Source organism: Talaromyces amestolkiae (genome assembly GCF_001896365.1).
Source record: "Talaromyces amestolkiae strain CIB chromosome Unknown scaffold41.1, whole genome shotgun sequence".
NCBI lineage: Eukaryota > Fungi > Ascomycota > Eurotiomycetes > Eurotiales > Trichocomaceae > Talaromyces > Talaromyces amestolkiae.
Genome location: NW_024468077.1, coordinates 1 through 17,365, shown reverse-complemented (window position 1 = coordinate 17,365; position 17,365 = coordinate 1). Strand labels below are relative to the sequence as shown.

Below are 17,365 nucleotides of genomic sequence, written 5' to 3'. Positions count from 1 at the left end.
CCAGAATCTGGATATGCAACTTTGTCTTTCATAGTAGAAGGGCGGCTTTTCGTCTGATCTTCCCACTGAATGGCTGACAACCCAGCTAAAGCTCTCGCCAACATCGCCGCCAAAAAGTCAACAGTCAATAAACCCTATCATCGTTGTCTATCATATTATTTGTTCACTATACAATTCATCATCAAGCAAAGGCATCATAACATCTATCTACTGAGTAGCCAAAAAATCCCCACAGTGCTCCGCTGAGAGGCTTGCATTGGACAAGAGGCCAGCCCTGGTTTCGCTGCTTCTTTCATGTCCGACGTCTGCATAGGGGCTAAACAATCAAAGATCCTGGCGTATTAATCGGAATAGGAATAAATGACAAGAGCGGTCAGGTCAATATCCATTTAATTAATCCAAATACGCGCATACCTAGCACATTAGACAGTCGGTCTCAGCTGTAATAATAGGCCGGAAGGGCTGGAAAGCGGTATCAATTGCTTGAGTCACCTAAGCTACTAACTGGATGCATTTTATCATGATATTATGAGTGACATTATTTCATCCAGCACTAACCTTGCTCTAGCAACCGTGGCCGGATTATAGTTTATTTCGAGGTCGGCCGCGTTGTTGAATCCTGGAGACTGCATTACCAGTCTGGTCAATTGGAGGTAGAGTCCTTTGTCCGCTTCCTCAACACGCCCCTTGCTGGCTAGTGCGCAAATTTTGGTTATCCACTTCATTATCACCTGAGTTACGATTCTAGTAGCATAGTAACTGGCTTTATCGAGTCGCCAAGGACCCTGAGTTGCAATCTGAATCAATCAGCGTTAGGTTCAGTGTGTGTCCCGGAATAGCAGATCAGATAATGCACGCAGCTTACCTCAATATATCCATGCTTTGATATGTCAGAGAAGGGCTGAAGTGCAACTATAAAGGCAGATCGGAGGTTGTCAGAGATGTACTCGGATACATCCTCGGCGGTGGAATACAGGAAACTTATTTCTAGATGGCAGACCAAGAGTAGGCTCTGGATATCCATTGTATTACAAGGCGCGTATATCGATAGACAAGCTGGATTTGGCCTCAAAAATCTGTGGAATGCTCTCAGTGCCTTGAGAAAATCGTCCTTCAGCTTGAGGGAGGGGAGGTCAGACGCTACGTAGGCGTCAAAGCTGTCGTATAACAAGGGCTGTCGTGTTGCTTCCGTTGCCTTAGCAGTTATTCCGCAAAGCAAGATGTGACGCCCAAAAGGGGATAAGGAAGCGTAGGTCTTTTCGTAGTCTGGCCTCAGATAAGTAATCGCGAGCAAAGCTCCCCTAAGGCTGCTCTGGTCTGGCTTCCGTGACTCGCATTTCCTGCACTGCTCCCAGTCTGCTTCCATTGATGCATTAAACAGGTCGTCCGATGCGGGCATCCGTAGCACCTCCACTTTAATGGGCACGTAGACCTCATGGCCCAGGAAGTGTGAGGCTTTAGTCGAAAGGCAGTAGAGGGCAAAGATTGTTCTGTAGTCTGTTACTTAAAAAGGAAGGATTCGTATACTTCTCGCGCAGCGCATACCTTTTCAGTTCTTCATCATAGATCCATGACGCCCAAGAAGGTGGTGCTTCTCCTGTGGATTGAAGGTCAAGTCTGGTTTTGTTGACAGCATTCAGCTCAACATTTTCGACTATTGCGGCTGGTAACGCCTGCGATGATTGGAAGACTAGCACAAATAGCAATGAGATATGTCGGAATGCCCAGGACTCTAATTCGCTCTCCTTTGACCATATGGCATATTCCAAGAGCAGTACTTGGAGTTGAAGGTCGTGTAGCTTGGTGGTCGTCCAGAGAACATCCAATGCCGATAGTTCTCTGTAGCTAGTTGATAGGGCTGGCATTGCCAGCTGGCGAGCCTCCTCAAAAAAGTGACGGCACTGGTGTTTATATGGTTCAAACCACATTCCTGCTACCGCAGCGACTGCCAGAGTCATGCCTTTTGGTAGGTGAGGGTCGAAGATTGTTGTATGGTGGATGAAGGGATACCTTTTAATGCAAGTCAGACGGAAGTGAGACAAGCAAAAAAGCAGAATACAATTATCTGGCTGTTTGTGTATCAGATAGAGTACTTCCGTAGTGGTTGGGAGGGTTCTTCTTGATATAGACATACATCGATCTTTGCAGATACGTCGTGACTCTCGACAGAGGTTGCGTCGAAATCTTGATCAAGGCTTGCAGTGGAATATTCTGGGTAAGAGTCAACAACAGCGCTACAAGCTTCAGACTCTTGGTTTGCGGGCGACATCGCAGTTTGTGATCCGCCAGGCGGGGAATTCAGTGGTAAGTCCGCTAGACTTTCTGGTTGGGAAGATGCAGCAGCGACGGAGCGTCGTTGAATGAAACTCTCAGGGAATACACCCCTCCGAGGCTTTCTACGTTTCTTAGATTGGTATTGTTCATGAACCAATTTGTGGCGCTTAAGAACGTCCAAACGATGGAATCGCATTCCACAATCGGACTTATCGCACTGAAATCGCGGAGTGGCATGGCTCCGCAGATGACGCCGAAGATTGTCTTTGCGTGCAAACTGGTCATCGCATGAATGGCATTTGTACATCACCGCCCCCTCATGAGTGTAGACTTCCAGATGTGTTGTCGCCATCAGGGTAGGAGATCTAGGACGGTTCGAAAAGATTGATGAAAGGTGTCGAAGATGCTGTGTGGGCCTGTAGAGAATTTGAAATGGTACAGTGGGCAAAGCCGGAGAATGCGGGCGGTATCCACACCCCGGACAATTGTTGGGATATGTATTGGAACTAGGCTAATTGGAGGGTCCCGAATATATGAGACAACGACCTCATACAGCTTGGCACCATACATCGGGACTTGATTGGTGCAACAACGGTGCATATACGGTTATAACGATTATATCGGTGGTTTTAACGTCAAATTAGAGGGTGAATGACACGGCGAATATTTGAATTCATGTAAATTTAAATTTGTTGGTGCAATTTGCTGGGATTTCACATATAAACAGGATCAAGATATCGCAGATATTTATACGTAGAAGGATTGGGGAATGACCTGTTTATCTTGACTCAATATTTTGGCCCAATTTCTTACTCATATTCGCTTCCCCGTTGATACTAGCCCGGAAATTCTCCAACCCCCGGATATTTTAGGGTCCTGCAAGCGTGGAAGATGACCGGCGCTTGAAAGGCCTGGCTGAGAGGCATTACCTAACCACATACAGTTCACTAGACCACTTCGAAAGAGACGGATCATCACTGCATCTCAAAAGCCTTGAAATACTAGCCACCACTGGATCGCCGGACCGCGCTTGAAGATTTTACGTCCAGAGTTGAGACTAATCGCTCAGCCCCCTCCTTTTTTTTTTATTCACGCGTCTAACCTTTCCGCTCAAGCCACCCACTTGGCCCTTCACCGTGAAATCTATGCGCATAGGCTGAAAAAAATACTGTTTGAATTTCCACAATGCTCCGTGAATACGGCATATTCAGGATATAACTAGATCCATCACAGCTGTACCATGATCTCCTGGCCGGCATATAGCTCGATCGTGGACGGAGATGTATTTGGCATTGAGCAAAGTAAGCTCGAACCAAAAAATATCTGGGACCCCGACGGGTTGTCCATACTCCTAGGACGAGTTCTTCCCCATAACTAGGCCAAGTTCCAAAATGGACCCCCGACCATCGCCTACCAGTTGATTAGGTATGTTGCTTATAGGCTGCGTAGACAAGTCGCGGTATCACGTCAAATTCATCAGGCTGGAAGGCGACAATGTAGAGTTCAAGTAGAGATTCCACTGTCGAATTTTACGCCGAAGTGCACTTTGGCTAGTCGGTGAGCGACTTGTAGGCTTCCTTGACTGGCTCTCGAAGCTTTGCAATCGTTTCAAATATAGGGGTGCTGAAGTGCTTGGGGATGGTGGGAGAAGGGACGAAGTCAACGCGAGTTTTGGTGAAGGTGATTTAGGTGATTACTCTCGCATTCGAGGGTTGAAGAAAGATGTGACGAGGGAGGAGTGTCCTCAGCTCAGGGCATCAGCTTATCAATATCGAATCTCCAAGCTCATCCCCTATCCTTTTTCGAGTACGACCGATTTGCATTGACTTCGAGCGGCAGGTGTTTGACGCAGATATCAAGACACCTGATACCCCCACTAACCGAGCAGACGCGTCCACCTACCCAGTAGAACTTATTTGCAACAAACTGAGCATGATTTAATGTAGCTCTGCTTTGTGTTTATCTGTATTGGAAACCCCCTCGAAGGCAACTCTGTCCTAGACGAAATACAAATGCGGGCGACCCGATTAGGCAAGGCTAGGGCTTTTAGCGTTTTGGCAGCCCAGACAAATGCGCACTGAAAATCCCCTCGTTCTCTTGACTCCAGTTCCCCAATTGTGACAAAGACGCTATACTAAAAGAGAATAGCTAGACCGTTGGCTGACATATTAACTCAACTCTATCCAAACCTTGTTTGGAGTTGGGCCATTCATCGCGCCAGCTTATTGCGGCGGCGGGGTCTAGTAAACGAAAATGCGCGGCCCACGTCGTAAAGCGCACCAATTACAGTCAACCTTGGATATAAGCACCTAATTCAGACCACCCTAAAAATGTGCTATCCCCTGGTTTGTGGGCCAATTTGGAGCTAGTGTCTTGTAGTACGATTTTGAATATATGCGTGGTCTCTCATTGGCCACATCAGCCGTAGTGGCTTAGGGCCATTTGGTTGTTCAATACACTCGGCAACGCGCTATATATGCTGTCTAAATCCATCTGAAGTGTACAACGACGTAATTATATGCGAAAACAGCATAAATCTGATATTAGGGTATATTTTGAATCTAGGGCTCCATTTTTAATATATAAATATTGTATGATTTTTAAGCGCATAGCACTGCTTTTTACTTGGTAGGAATAGCTTTCTCGCGTTATTGAGAGTCTTATTGCTGCATTTTTTTTAGCTAATATTGAGTATTTTGATTTTAAAATTGCTGAGTAATCTGCCTTGTATATAAGCACCCTTGTATACGAGTCTTAAAAGTACTAGGTGTTTGTCCTTATAGCTAGGTATAAAGCGTATTCGTATGGGTAACGAAAAATTTTCAAATTTTTGGTGCTATAAGCCGCGTTGAGCTTATATCCAGGGTTGACTGTAGTGCCAATACCAGCGAGAGATACAGTCGATTGGAAAGTGCTATTTCAAATGCTGAGAAAAGACGAAGAGTGATAACTTTTCTTAAAAGGTCCCAAGCAATTCCTGAAGCGCGGCTTTCGACACTGCCTACGCGGAGAAAGGTCCTTCCTGTTGTTATCCTAATGGCACGATTCGACCCCCAACACGTCTCTCTTCTCAACATTGGCGACTCAGTTGTCGTCCTCACCGACGGGGGGGGAGCAAGTGGAATTGGCGCAGCTCTTGTACGTTCACTATTTGCGCAAGATTGTGTCGTGATTTTCGGCGATCTTGACGAGGAAAATGCCAAATCAGTGATCGCCGAGACTTCTCCTCTCCGTGTCAGGTTTGTCCGCTCCGATGCGCGCTCCAACATCGACAATTTAAGTCTTTTCGAAGTTGCATGGGAAGCCTACAGTCGGGTGGACCACGCTATCGCTAATGCTGGAGTGGTTAAGCAGGGTGGCTGGTTCGATCGTGCCTGCGTTGACGAAATCATGGCAATGAAAATGCCACCTCCGACATTGACGTTGGATGTAAACCTGACAGGCATGGTCTATTTCGCGCACATCGCTTGTACATTCCTCGCTGAAGGGAACATAGGCCCGAACGGTATGATTTTACGCGACAAAAGACTGCCGCTTTTGAGCAGTCTTACAGGGTGGAAGGAGACTCCCAGGCGGTTTCTGTATCAAGCATCAAAGCACGGTATACTCGGGCTTCTCAGAGCGATGAGTTTGTGCATTCCTAATTTTTATAAGGATGTAAGAGTGAACATTATAAGCCCGGCAATGGCGGAGACGAGGATGGTAACCAAGTGGAGGGATACTTATCTGAGGAATGGGTCGCCTCCAGATCAGCCCGAGGATGTGGCAAGGGCCATTGTGGGAGTGTGTCGAGCAAGACCTGGAACTCAGGCTGTCTGGTATGATGAGTTGGCGGCCCCAGGAGTAAAGTGCAGCCCAAGCGTGGGAGGAATGGACTGGGACTATACTATGAAGAGAGGTGTGACTGGAAGGAACATGTTTGTGCAAGCTGGAAAGTGCTACGACATTGAAGAGGGTCTAGAACAGACCGAGAACCTTTGGCTTGGAAACGAGGCCAGCGATATAGTCTAGAAGGCGCAGCTAATTCATTTATTAAACATCTAGGCAATCTTCGCGCTGCATATCTTGGCAAGGTATTGAGACGCCCCTCTGAAATTACAGCGAGTTGATCATGCTCATGTAAGGGGAGGTCTGCATAGAAGGAATAAGAGGGTTTTGTACGAATCCAATATATAGGATAGATTCGGAACGTTGAGTATCGTCTGGAGAGCTAGAACAGCCTTGAGTGCATACGTAGCTCTATAAGATGTGCGAGCTCCGACACGGAATGATATAGATCAGTGGTGGGAAGCGAGCACGTACGGCGTAGTAATCGTTCAAGCCCCTAGCCAATAGCGCCTGCTGCTTAGGAGCGGGATGGCCAAGCACCTAAACTCCCGGGCGTAAAAAACATTTGGGACGTTTCATTCCCCGTTTCTTTCGTTAAATATGCGAATTCTAGCTGAATGCAGAGATTTAGCCTTGTTGACAATGCTACCGGGCACCTATTTACATCTCCAGCACTATTTCATTACTCAGAATGTGTGTTGATAGGGAACTTCTTCAACAGATTGTGTCTGTGCCAAAAACTCCGATATCTCTTTCCCCAGATGAAGACGATTAGGGTCGTGGCAACCAGCCCACAAGATAACCCCCCAAAAACCAGAAACACATGCTGTGGTCCCTTGCTCGCGGTCCAATCGTTCACGAAATAACTGAACCCATAGAATAATAAGTTCTTAAACACCATAGAGCTGATGAACATCTCGTTACTCATCTCCCTATATGCGTCAAGCACGTATATAGAAGAAGGAATTGCTCCCAAGACAACACCGCAAAGAGCAACGCCGTGAGCCGTAGCAGTAGCATAGTAGCTCGAGTGTTTCTGGCAGAGTACGCCAAAGACCATGACGCCTACACCTGCAAGGATAGAGCCGGTCATTGGAAGAAGCCGGTATTCGGGTTCGTGCACTCCGTTGTTGTGACGAGCGGCCCATTTAATGACCGGGTCTGTGACGATGGCAACAATAATCGCACCGATTAGACCACCTATAAAAGGCCCCAAGGATAGATAACCAATGCCAAGGGCGCTCAGTGAATAGGGCGGGGGAGAGAAGAGCTGGGAGAGAACGTAGGATTGGGCAACGAAGGTGGCGATGAGGTACCCAGCAACAACAACGTACCCTGACTGTTCAGTAGAGTTTCAAATTACGACGAATTGTAGAAAATTCACTTACATAAGACCGCAATATTAGTGCATATAGCGAAAGGGGCAATGATGAGGAGGATAATGTTCTCGTGGGAGTAAGTGCCAGTGAAGACCGCAAGCTCCTGTTTAAATGTTTTCCGGGGTGGTAGTTGAGAGTCATTCGATTCGAGGTGAGCGCTTGTTCCCTTTTCTTCAGTCCCAGGTACTGGCTGGKGTCTCTTCTCAATAGCGGCGAGCTCATCGAGATTGTCGCTTGCTAGCGTGTCGGTTTCATACCGGCGATCTCTGATATACGTTGTTTCGGGACAAAATAGGAATACGAGTATCATTTGAAAACCCAGGCAGGCGTTTAAGATGTGGAAAAGGTACCTCCAACCCAAGCCGTTCATAATGGCGCCGGAGACGACGGATGAGAAGTTGTTGACTGCTGACAGGCAAAACTGAGTGCCCGCCATGTACGGTCCACGTTCGTGGACAAAATAAAGATCTCCGACCAGGGATATAATGAGAGACTCGTAAGCGCTAATGGAGAACCCTTGAATGATGCGGCATGCAAGTAAGCCGTTATAGCTACTTGTCGCGGAGCCCACTATTGTTCCGAGAAGGCCAAATGCTGTCGATATTAGAAAACAAGGTCTCTTTCCCCACTTTCGCGAGCATGTAGAAACAATCGGTCCTGAGCAGGCCACTACAAGGAGTTGATATCCAGAGACGAGAGTAATGTTGCCAATAGAAACACCAAATTGCGCGGCTATAATTGCAAGGCCTGAATTGAGCAGGGGGCTCATCGTAGCGGCAGTAAGGCAAGACCCAAATCCTACTATGAGGATGATCGCGAGTTTCTTTGAAGGGCTCCAATTCAGGGGATCGTTAGGGTCTTCGGAAGGCTATAGAAAGATTCAGTAAACGCGATTAGTATAAGAGCGGAATTATTACTTGAGGCACAAGCACGATGTGAGAGTTTTTGCCAGTTCCATGCCGGAGGCCAGCAGTAAGTGTTTGGGATTGTCCAGAAGTGTCATTCAGTATGACTGTTCCCGGGACATGAGGCAGGACAGTGTCCTCGAGGATTCCGAGAAAACCCATGGTGATGATTTGCCAATGATTTGCTTCGAGGTTTAGGAGTTATTTTCTTTAACTCTCTAAATAGACTCACGAGAAGAAGATTCCATTTAAATTATGGTAAATGTTGTCACGGGATGTGTGGGCCCATTAGCTAGCTACATTCGGATGCTTTCCCAAAACAACTCCTTTAGCCCTCCGCAATAACTCCGCCTCCGCAATATACCCCAATCTTCCGCAGTGGGCCTCCGGAATAGCCAGTCTCAACGTGCTGCATCGCTAGGCGTCTCTCGGCCTAGGGGCATGAAGCAGACTATTATGAAATATTTATCCTCCAAAAACCACCTCAAGGCCCGAGACCAGTACACGATCATGACGCCAGCGCGGCCTCCACTGTAGCAAAACAACCTTGTGAAAGTTTGCAACGTGATAATGTAATGTAATACTGTAAGCTCACAGCGACGGTTAGGCTATTTTCGGGTGCCAGCCTAGATCCGTCGGGACATCCGTCTTCTAATAATCCTCCACTGCTTATAATCGGTTGTTGGTTCATCATGCAAGGCTTTTATTCTATTTTACTTCACCCACCACACAGCTAGATTTGGCCACAAGGAGCTCTCCATTCTTCTTCAATATCAGGACACAATGACTTCAGAGACACGTCCTTCTGTGCTGATCGTTGGCGCAGGGCCTGTAGGCTTGATGCTCGCCCTCTTGCTCTCAAATCGATCTATTCCAGTGCATGTCATCGACATGGCTGATACACTGGATGCTAGGCCTCGTGCAACGCACTATGGCAGCCCAGCCGTACACGAGCTAGAGCGAGCCGGAGTGCTAGAGGACGTGCGAAGACAAGGACATATCCCTCGATGCACTATGTGGAGGAAGCTCGACGGCACTCCTCTGGCGGGCCTCGACCGGAGCTGCCTCGACGAAATTGATTCAATCCACTGTTTGCCATTGGACAGACTGGGACAACTACTACTTTCCCGCCTTGAGAAAAACCCTTTGGCTCGGATCTCGTGGGGTCATAAAGTGGTAGAAGTCGGTCAAGATAATGACAAAGCCTGGGTCGAAGTCGAAACCCCGGAGGGCAGGAAAAGATTAGAAGCGCTGTACATTGCAGGTTGCGATGGTGCAAAGAGTCAGATACGGCGTAGCCTTTTTGGGGACAAAAGTATGCTAGGGAAGACTTGGGACCACCAGCTTGTCGCAACAAACGTAACAGCCTTTCCATCCCCCAGGTCCAACAATTTGAGGAACGCAACGCTAACAGGCAATCTTTACTTGAATAGGTGTATTACCCATTCGAGAAGTACGGGTATAGCGATACAAATTTCATCATTGATACTGAAAATTGGCACATGGCTGCCAAAATATCCAATGATGGATTATGGCGGGTTACCTACGGTGATGAGCAAGGCTTGTCTACCGAAGAATTGCTCGCGCGACAACCGGCTAAATTTGAGAAAATCCTCCCTTCTCATCCTAAACCTGGAAAGGAATACGAGCTTGTGAGCATTAGTCCGTACAGAGTTCACCAACGTCGAGCAAAGAGTATGCGGGTCGGTCGAATTTGTCTTGCAGGCGATGCTGCTCATTGTAAGTGCCGTTCATCCATGCAATGGTGTTGCGACTCAAAACCTCTTTTTGTATTTTCTTGTCTTTTCTCACTGCCTAGGAGAACCCTGCAGAGCTGACTACCACTCAGTATGCAATCCATTCGGCGGCCTTGGCCTCACTGGTGGCCTGGTGGATGCGGGTGCCCTTTACGAATGTCTGTCCGGAATCATCGAAGGGAAAGCGGATGAAAGCATTCTTGACAAATACAGCGAGGTCAGACTCGGGGCGTTCAACTCTTACGTTGACCCAATATCTACCAACAACTTCTTGCTGCTCCAGCGAGATCCTGGTGACCCAACCCTTTTACAGCATCCCTTCATACAGGCCGCCAAAAGAACAGCAAATGACGTTGAATTCTCAAAAAAATTCCAGACTCTATCGCTGCAGACGAGAGTCGATTTGACTAAATTCTTTTCATCTGCATGAGTCTATACCTTTGGAAAGCAGGAGAACTGTACAAGAGTCTTGCGTGGTTGTGATAAGATGGTTGTGGCCAGCCATAGAAGCAAGCCCCCTAGGCACGGCTAGGATGAATGATGTCGGAGCCCGGGGGATATGCCCAAAGTAATGGAAAAATGGTTGGCATCATCAACCAACGTTCTCCGTAGTATTATCTCTATTTAGTTGCAATAGACAATTCACGAGAACCCACCATATTTTCGTGGTTGGATAACGAATATTACGTGTGTTGCGATCTCTGAAACGGAGTTAATTACTTCTCAGAGGCTGCGTCCCAATGAATCGACTTGTATCGTGCCTGCTTCTTCTATTTAATAGTCTGTTAGATAGATATTTTATTACGCCCGGAAGTGCCAACCTAAAGGGCACTAGTGTGCTAATTACATAATCATTTCCCACAGATCTGGTATGAACTCGTGACAGACCATAAGTTGCTTTAACATATGTGTGCTTGATGTTTGGCTTCTTTGGTTGGCTTGTTAAAAGCTCCCTTGTTAAGGTGTTGGCTAGTAGATGATCTTAAAGGTTAACTTCTCCAAGCGTGCAGTGTCCTATCTTCGGCGGGAGGGAGGGTTGGGGGGGTGGAATAGCTTTACTTTTCATTGCGATGATTGGGATTCAGATTCAAGTTCTTGTTCCAATCTTTCTGTAGTGATTGCGAATTTGATTGCTGCATGGATGGTCTTTATATCTAGTTACCATTGCTCTGGTCTGAATGTGATTTACTGCCCAGGAAGAAGGATAGACTTTCTCATTTTAATTCGGTGTATTGATTTATATCTTCTCGCATCGCTATCTAATGTGTGTAATGGAGTAGGAAGTGCTCTATTATCTTATTTACTTAGTTATGGGTATAGAAATTTGAATCTGTTGTGTTACGAATCAACCTGCACGGCGCTAATGCATACTATGATGGAGGAAAGGCTACTCCAGAATTTATAGTATATAAACCATATTATAACAAAACAAGTAGAAGAATATTGTCGGTTCCACACAGTCCAGGGACACGCAGTATGCATTGGTGTGAGGCTAATCCGATAAAGCCTATAAGTGTGAGCCCATTCAGTTAGCAAATCAACATACTGGATTGATTTCTAACTGATAAACTGATTTCTAAAACTAAGTAATTGGGGGGAATTGGGGGGGGTAGGCCGTATATAAGCCTACAATTAGGCCCTAGTAAGGGCCTAATTGGGGAAGCAATATCCGTACAAAGAGGTAAAGAATTGAGGCTATTTCCAGCGTACGAAACACATATATCAAAGCTTCTTTGACGTTGTAGAACGGGGGGGTGTTGCAGTGCTTTGGTGTGGATACGTATGCATATACATGCATATATCGGCGTATATCGGTGCATATATCCACGCTTTTATGCACGTACGTTGACGGATACGTACGTATATGCGGATATGGGATCGCCGGGTTCAAACAGTCACTAATGCAGTGGATGTTGTAATGCTAATTTGCCAAATCCTCGCTGCTGATCAGCCAACAACTTTATTTGTTCCAACGCTTCCTCTGCAGTACCAGCAAATACTTCAACGGAAGGCAACCGAAATTTAACGCCGTAGTTTTCAACCGCCCACAACAGGCACTCCCACGCTCGCCACTGGGAATTTGGTTGTGCAGGAATTCTAACTTCATGAACTCCATTGATTCGCAAGACTAGGTCCCGGTTAGAGGCAGCCCAAGGAGTTTTAAACCGAGGGTCATTTTGTACAACAGTGGACACAAGGGTCGCATCACTGGGAAGGCATTGGGCCATCATTTCCGCAGAAGACGTTTTCCCTGCAGAAGACGTTTTCCCTGCAGAAGACGTTTTCCCCGCAGTTCCGGCCGCATCGAAGCCACAGTCAAGCTCACCACATTGATAATCCTGAACGGCTGCTTGAATGTTCGACACGATATCTGTAGACTTATAGTCAAAGCAGCAAGTGGCGCCGAGCTCCCGGAGCAGCGAATGCCGCTCTGGGGATGCAGTCACAATGATCGGATAAATCCCACTAGCATGGGCGAACTGTACCGCACAGAGTCCGACCCCGCTAGAGGCTCCCCAGATTAGTAGTGGCCTGGATGTCTTGTCATTTCCCTCCGCATATGGAACACGGAATTTGAAAATATTGTATAGTGCACCAGCCGCCGTCATGGCCACGACAGGGAGACACGCGGCGTGATGCTGAGGCATGCTAGCAGACACCAGAAAAGCCATATCTTCAGGACAAACCAAGTATCGCTGGTGAGTGCCGTACTTGAGAGGCCTCTGGATACCCGACGGCGTGTATCCAGCAACAATATCCCCAGGGCGAAACTTTGAAGCGCTAGATGTCTTTACCACCTTTCCAGAGAATTCATACCCAATTATCGCGGGATAAATCCCAAGAAATATAGCATGTTTGATATCAGCAGGGTTGGCTCCAGAGAAGTGCGTCTCAATCAGGAGCTCCCCTTCAGCTGGTTCGGGAGGTCGCGGCAAGTGTAAGACTTGAAACTCGAGATTTTCGTTCACGAACAAGGCGGTACTTGCGACGGTGGTGTCCATAATGGAGGATTAGGCTCTTAAAAAATGTCTCGTCACAAAATCGATTTTTCAACGGGCAAAGAAGAAGCAAAGCGTGTTTGTTTCTTTAATTATAACCTTCGCTAGATGTTTTAGGATTTTCCTTTTTTTTGGCTTTCGTTGCACATTTCTCTATTCCGAGGTATCTTGCGTCAGCGTTGCACCAAACAGTCCAAAAAGTCCCATCACCCCCTCATCCTAGTCATACTAGTCTACAGTCTATGAAGTACGTCCTACGTAGTAATGCTTCACCCTGCGTCTACTACAGTAGCCCCTCCCCCGCTCCAGATCATCCACCCGAGAATCACGGCTTTTCTCCGGAAGTACAATCGGTCTATGCACCAACGGAGGCTTCTTAGATTTTCGACCATTGGCCTCGTGAACTGCCGCATTACTATTCCGACTGTGTGATCTGCTGAATTACGATTCCGGCCATGGGCTCCGCCATAAAGTTCTATTAGATTGTACGATACAATCTAGCACACAATTACGATAAAATCAAGAAGAATAATTGGTACAAAGGATGGGAGTAGTGTTTCGGATTGTAATTATCCTGTAATCTAGTATGCTCACTAAATGCAAGACTGTGGAAACAATGTAAATTATAAAACTATGAATGGCTCAATAGCTTTAAGCCAGCCCGCCGCCGTAAAATAGCCCTAGCCCACATCGCTAAGGACCACTTCTATGCTTCTGCCTGAACTCCTTTAACCTCCGCAATAACTCCGCCTCCCCCAAGATTGCTTGGCTGCTCCCCTATTAATAAAATGTTCTCAACTATAGTGAACTTGAGCATTTTCCCATAGTAATTAAGTTGACGCTAGTCCTAATAAGGAGACATTAGTTGAGTATTTAAAGAGAGATATTTGTTGTAAACCGATGATTTGGAATTGTCTAGATCAGAGTAAACTCATCACTTAATAGCAGTTAAATAGTATTCTATTTAAGAAAGGGCAGTAGATCTAAATAATAATAAAAGAGCTTTAGTTAATTAGATCTGTAAATAGAGATATACTTAAGGTTAAATAATTAATTTAAGACAATAGACTAGAACTAAATATTTAATAAATAAGAATTTTTATATATTTCTTTACTAAGTAGTAATAATAAAAGAATTATAAAAATTCTCTATTATCTCTTTATACTTTAATAGAGAATATCTTTATATTTTTTATTATTTAGGTTTACTACCCTTTCTTAAATAAAATACCATTTAACCGCCGTTAAGTGATGAGTTTGCTCTGATCTAGACAATTAATAATCATTGGTTTACGACGATAGGTTAAATATAGCTTATATTAAAAGAATAGTTTAAATAATAAAATAATTAGAAATAGACTAGAAATTATATAAAATATAATAAAGCTATAAGAGTTAGGATAATAAAACTAATAGAGCTATATAATAATATATAAATACATTAGATTTAAATAGAATAAATAGAGTTCTATTATTATTATTCATATTTAACGTCTATATGCAACCTTATGGGTTATGACAGACACCTGCCGGGTAAGGCCCTAGGCCCTAAGGCCTAGGGGCTCACCTCTAAGAGTTCCTAATAGTATATTAATCTAGGCCTTAATCTTATTTCTATATAGCATATCTACTAGAGACTTTTAAGTATACTTATAGGCTTTTATATCTATAAGAATCCCTTATAGTTTCTAATATAGAAGTATTCATAATAAATATTAGCTCTAATAGCTATATTTAAATACTAGAATATTTATTTCTTTATTCTACTCTCTTATTCTCTTACTTCCTTAAGGCTTCTTACCTCTATTAGTTTCTTAGTTCTATTTCTTTAATGCTCTAAGTATTATTTTTAAAGAGATTAATACTACTAAGAAACTAGAGTAGTACTAGTATAGCTCTATACTTATTAAAAAGATATATCTCTAAGATATTCTTTATTGCTGTAGGTAAGGAGACTCTAGTATTAATAAGCTCCTAATAAAGAGCCTTTCTAGGCTTAGAGTACCTATGATATTTTAAGAGGATGTGGGAAGCCATCTCTTCTAGTGCACCGCAGGCCCTATACTCTGGGGAGTCCTCGGCTTTTCCGATCGGGATTTCCGAGCACGACTGGGTTTGATATGAACTTGCGTAAACACACTTGGAAGCGCAGTCCCGGTTTTGAAATGCGGCAACGATCGTCGTTAGGAGTACGTACGTCACGAATCTCCCCTCTTGAAAGTCTGAACGTGTGGCAATAGAAGACGGCAATTTATGAGATCCTTTGCCGCTGCCGTCCAAGAGCGATGAACGCCTAAAAGCTTCTATTCGCCCATTCCGAAAAACACAGCAGCGAGCAAGCAATTACTGATCCTCCACAAGCATTTCTTATTCTCCTAAGTCTTTTCCATCGACTTCTCTGTCACCAACATGAGGTTATCAACCATTTCATCCATGATTATAGTCGCGGCAGCAATTCCACATGTTTCCAGCTCAAAAAGCTTGGTCCCATCGCCACGACCAGCGTACACGAACCAGACAGCCGATGTGTTGGCCGTTGGCCATGCTGTCCGTAACCTTACGGAAACAGTCGAATTCTACCATAACTTGCTCGGTCTGGTCGTCTTATCTAATGATGAACACTACATCAATGATTTGACTTATGCAGAATTGACTGCAACTGACGGTGCCACTTATCGTCAGGCAACTATTGCCATACCCAATCAGGCCTGGACCCTCAAACTTACGGAATACGCTGGCATTGGGAGGACTGAACCCAAGCAACGCGAGCAGGATCCAGCAACACCGGGTCTGACACTGACTGTCAAGAACGCGACGGAAATCAACGACGTCATAAGGGCCGCTAATGTTTCAACGGTCAACGGSGAGCCGGTCCCGCAAGGCACAGGCACGAACACCACGTCGACTGTGTGGGTATACGACCCTGATGGTTACATGGTCGAGCTGGTCCAACGCAGTGGCCCTTCGGACTACTTCACCGTTCCTGAGCCCAACATTCAAAATGGCACCGGAATGAAGTACATAATTCGAGGCCAGTTGGATCTCACTCTAGCCAACTACACCCAGGCTCTTACGTTCTACGCGGACATTCTCAAGTTTAACGTCACGCCAGGTTTTGAGCCACTCATCGGTCCGAACGAATACGAGCAGGTTGGTTACATTGGCTCCGTTTTCAACATAAGTTCCAACGTCACCTGGGCGGCCGTGACGGGAAATTGCGACCCCGTGACTCGCTGCGAGTACTACGAGTACGACGACCCCAACAGAGTCGCTCAGATTGCCCCAGCCTCGGACATTGGCATTGGACTCACGTACTACGCTGTGCACGACTTAGATGGCATTCTAGATCAAGTCCGTGCTGCGAATCTCACCATTGTTACCACTGGCGGTCAGCCGGTCACCGTGAGCGGAACAAGAAGTATTCTCATTAGGGATCCGTCCGGATACCTTGTACTTTTGGAAGAAGAATTGTGACACATAACGGAGCCAGTCTGTGAGTAAAGGGGGATATATGCCATCTTGCAATCAGTGTGCTACATATCGCATCTATCCCTATGCTTACAAGACATACAGCGACCACCAGGACTATTATCTTATTAGTTTTATATTTTCTAAAATCACATTACTTCGCAACCCAGTAGACATTATTTTCATGTCTAAATTATTAATCCTGATGGAGATACTTGCAGGTGAAAATCGATAGTCATAAATCGGAAAGTCTTGGCATTGATAGGGCGCTTTCCCTTTTAAGCATATTTGCAGATCCACTAACCGGATCGGTAGTATCTGTAACATTTGTTACGAAACCAACTTGCATGATACTAGGCAGAATCTAGTACTATTAAGGGAAGGTGTTTATTAAAGCAGCTAACACCATGACTAGTCATTTTTATAACTAGGTATATAGGCGGTCAGCTAAGGATATAGGCTTATAGCTAATATAAGTAAGAATATATAACTATATATACTTAGAAAGATACTTAAATATAAGAAGATTATATATAAATAGAAAAAATAATTATTAAATATATACTAATATCTATACTTAAGTATAGAAGAGAGTATAGAAAATATAATCTATATAAATATATTTATTTATTATATATTTAATTATTTTTTATAGCTCTTTAATATAAGTTATTTATTATTATTCATATTTAACGTCTATATGCAWCCTTATGGGTTATGACAGACACATGCCGGGTAAGGCCCTAGGCCCTAAG

At 45.1% G+C, this 17,365-nt stretch overlaps 6 protein-coding genes across 6 annotated transcripts; 3 read left to right on the top strand and 3 right to left on the bottom strand.

Annotated features, from left to right (window-relative positions):
• Positions 1–389: 389 nt before the first annotated feature.
• On the bottom strand, positions 390–1,958 carry BHQ10_010373 (uncharacterized protein; the record flags this gene model as incomplete). Its single annotated transcript, XM_040872996.1, has 4 exons — positions 390–414; positions 559–797; positions 866–1,490; positions 1,546–1,958. 4 exons carry the CDS (start codon positions 1,956–1,958, stop codon positions 390–392), a joined length of 1,302 nt encoding a protein of 433 aa, XP_040738875.1.
• A 3,352-nt stretch (positions 1,959–5,310) lies between these two features.
• On the top strand, positions 5,311–6,285 carry BHQ10_010372 (uncharacterized protein; the record flags this gene model as incomplete). The annotated part of the gene is made up of 1 exon (XM_040872995.1): positions 5,311–6,285. The coding sequence occupies one exon, from the start codon at positions 5,311–5,313 to the stop codon at positions 6,283–6,285; it is 975 nt and encodes a 324-aa protein (XP_040738874.1).
• A 499-nt stretch (positions 6,286–6,784) lies between these two features.
• BHQ10_010371 (uncharacterized protein) lies at positions 6,785–8,548 on the bottom strand (the record flags this gene model as incomplete). Its single annotated transcript, XM_040872994.1, has 4 exons — positions 6,785–7,437; positions 7,491–7,747; positions 7,832–8,349; positions 8,399–8,548. 4 exons carry the CDS (start codon positions 8,546–8,548, stop codon positions 6,785–6,787), a joined length of 1,578 nt encoding a protein of 525 aa, XP_040738873.1.
• A 621-nt stretch (positions 8,549–9,169) lies between these two features.
• BHQ10_010370 (uncharacterized protein) lies at positions 9,170–10,573 on the top strand (the record flags this gene model as incomplete). Its single annotated transcript, XM_040872993.1, has 3 exons — positions 9,170–9,745; positions 9,820–10,126; positions 10,236–10,573. The coding sequence occupies 3 exons, from the start codon at positions 9,170–9,172 to the stop codon at positions 10,571–10,573; spliced, it is 1,221 nt and encodes a 406-aa protein (XP_040738872.1).
• Positions 10,574–12,041: 1,468 nt separating this feature from the next.
• BHQ10_010369 (uncharacterized protein) lies at positions 12,042–13,145 on the bottom strand (the record flags this gene model as incomplete). The annotated part of the gene is made up of 1 exon (XM_040872991.1): positions 12,042–13,145. The coding sequence occupies one exon, from the start codon at positions 13,143–13,145 to the stop codon at positions 12,042–12,044; it is 1,104 nt and encodes a 367-aa protein (XP_040738871.1).
• Positions 13,146–15,551: 2,406 nt separating this feature from the next.
• BHQ10_010368 (uncharacterized protein) lies at positions 15,552–16,616 on the top strand (the record flags this gene model as incomplete). Its single annotated transcript, XM_040872990.1, has 1 exon — positions 15,552–16,616. One exon carries the CDS (start codon positions 15,552–15,554, stop codon positions 16,614–16,616), a length of 1,065 nt encoding a protein of 354 aa, XP_040738870.1.
• Positions 16,617–17,365: the final 749 nt, after the last annotated feature.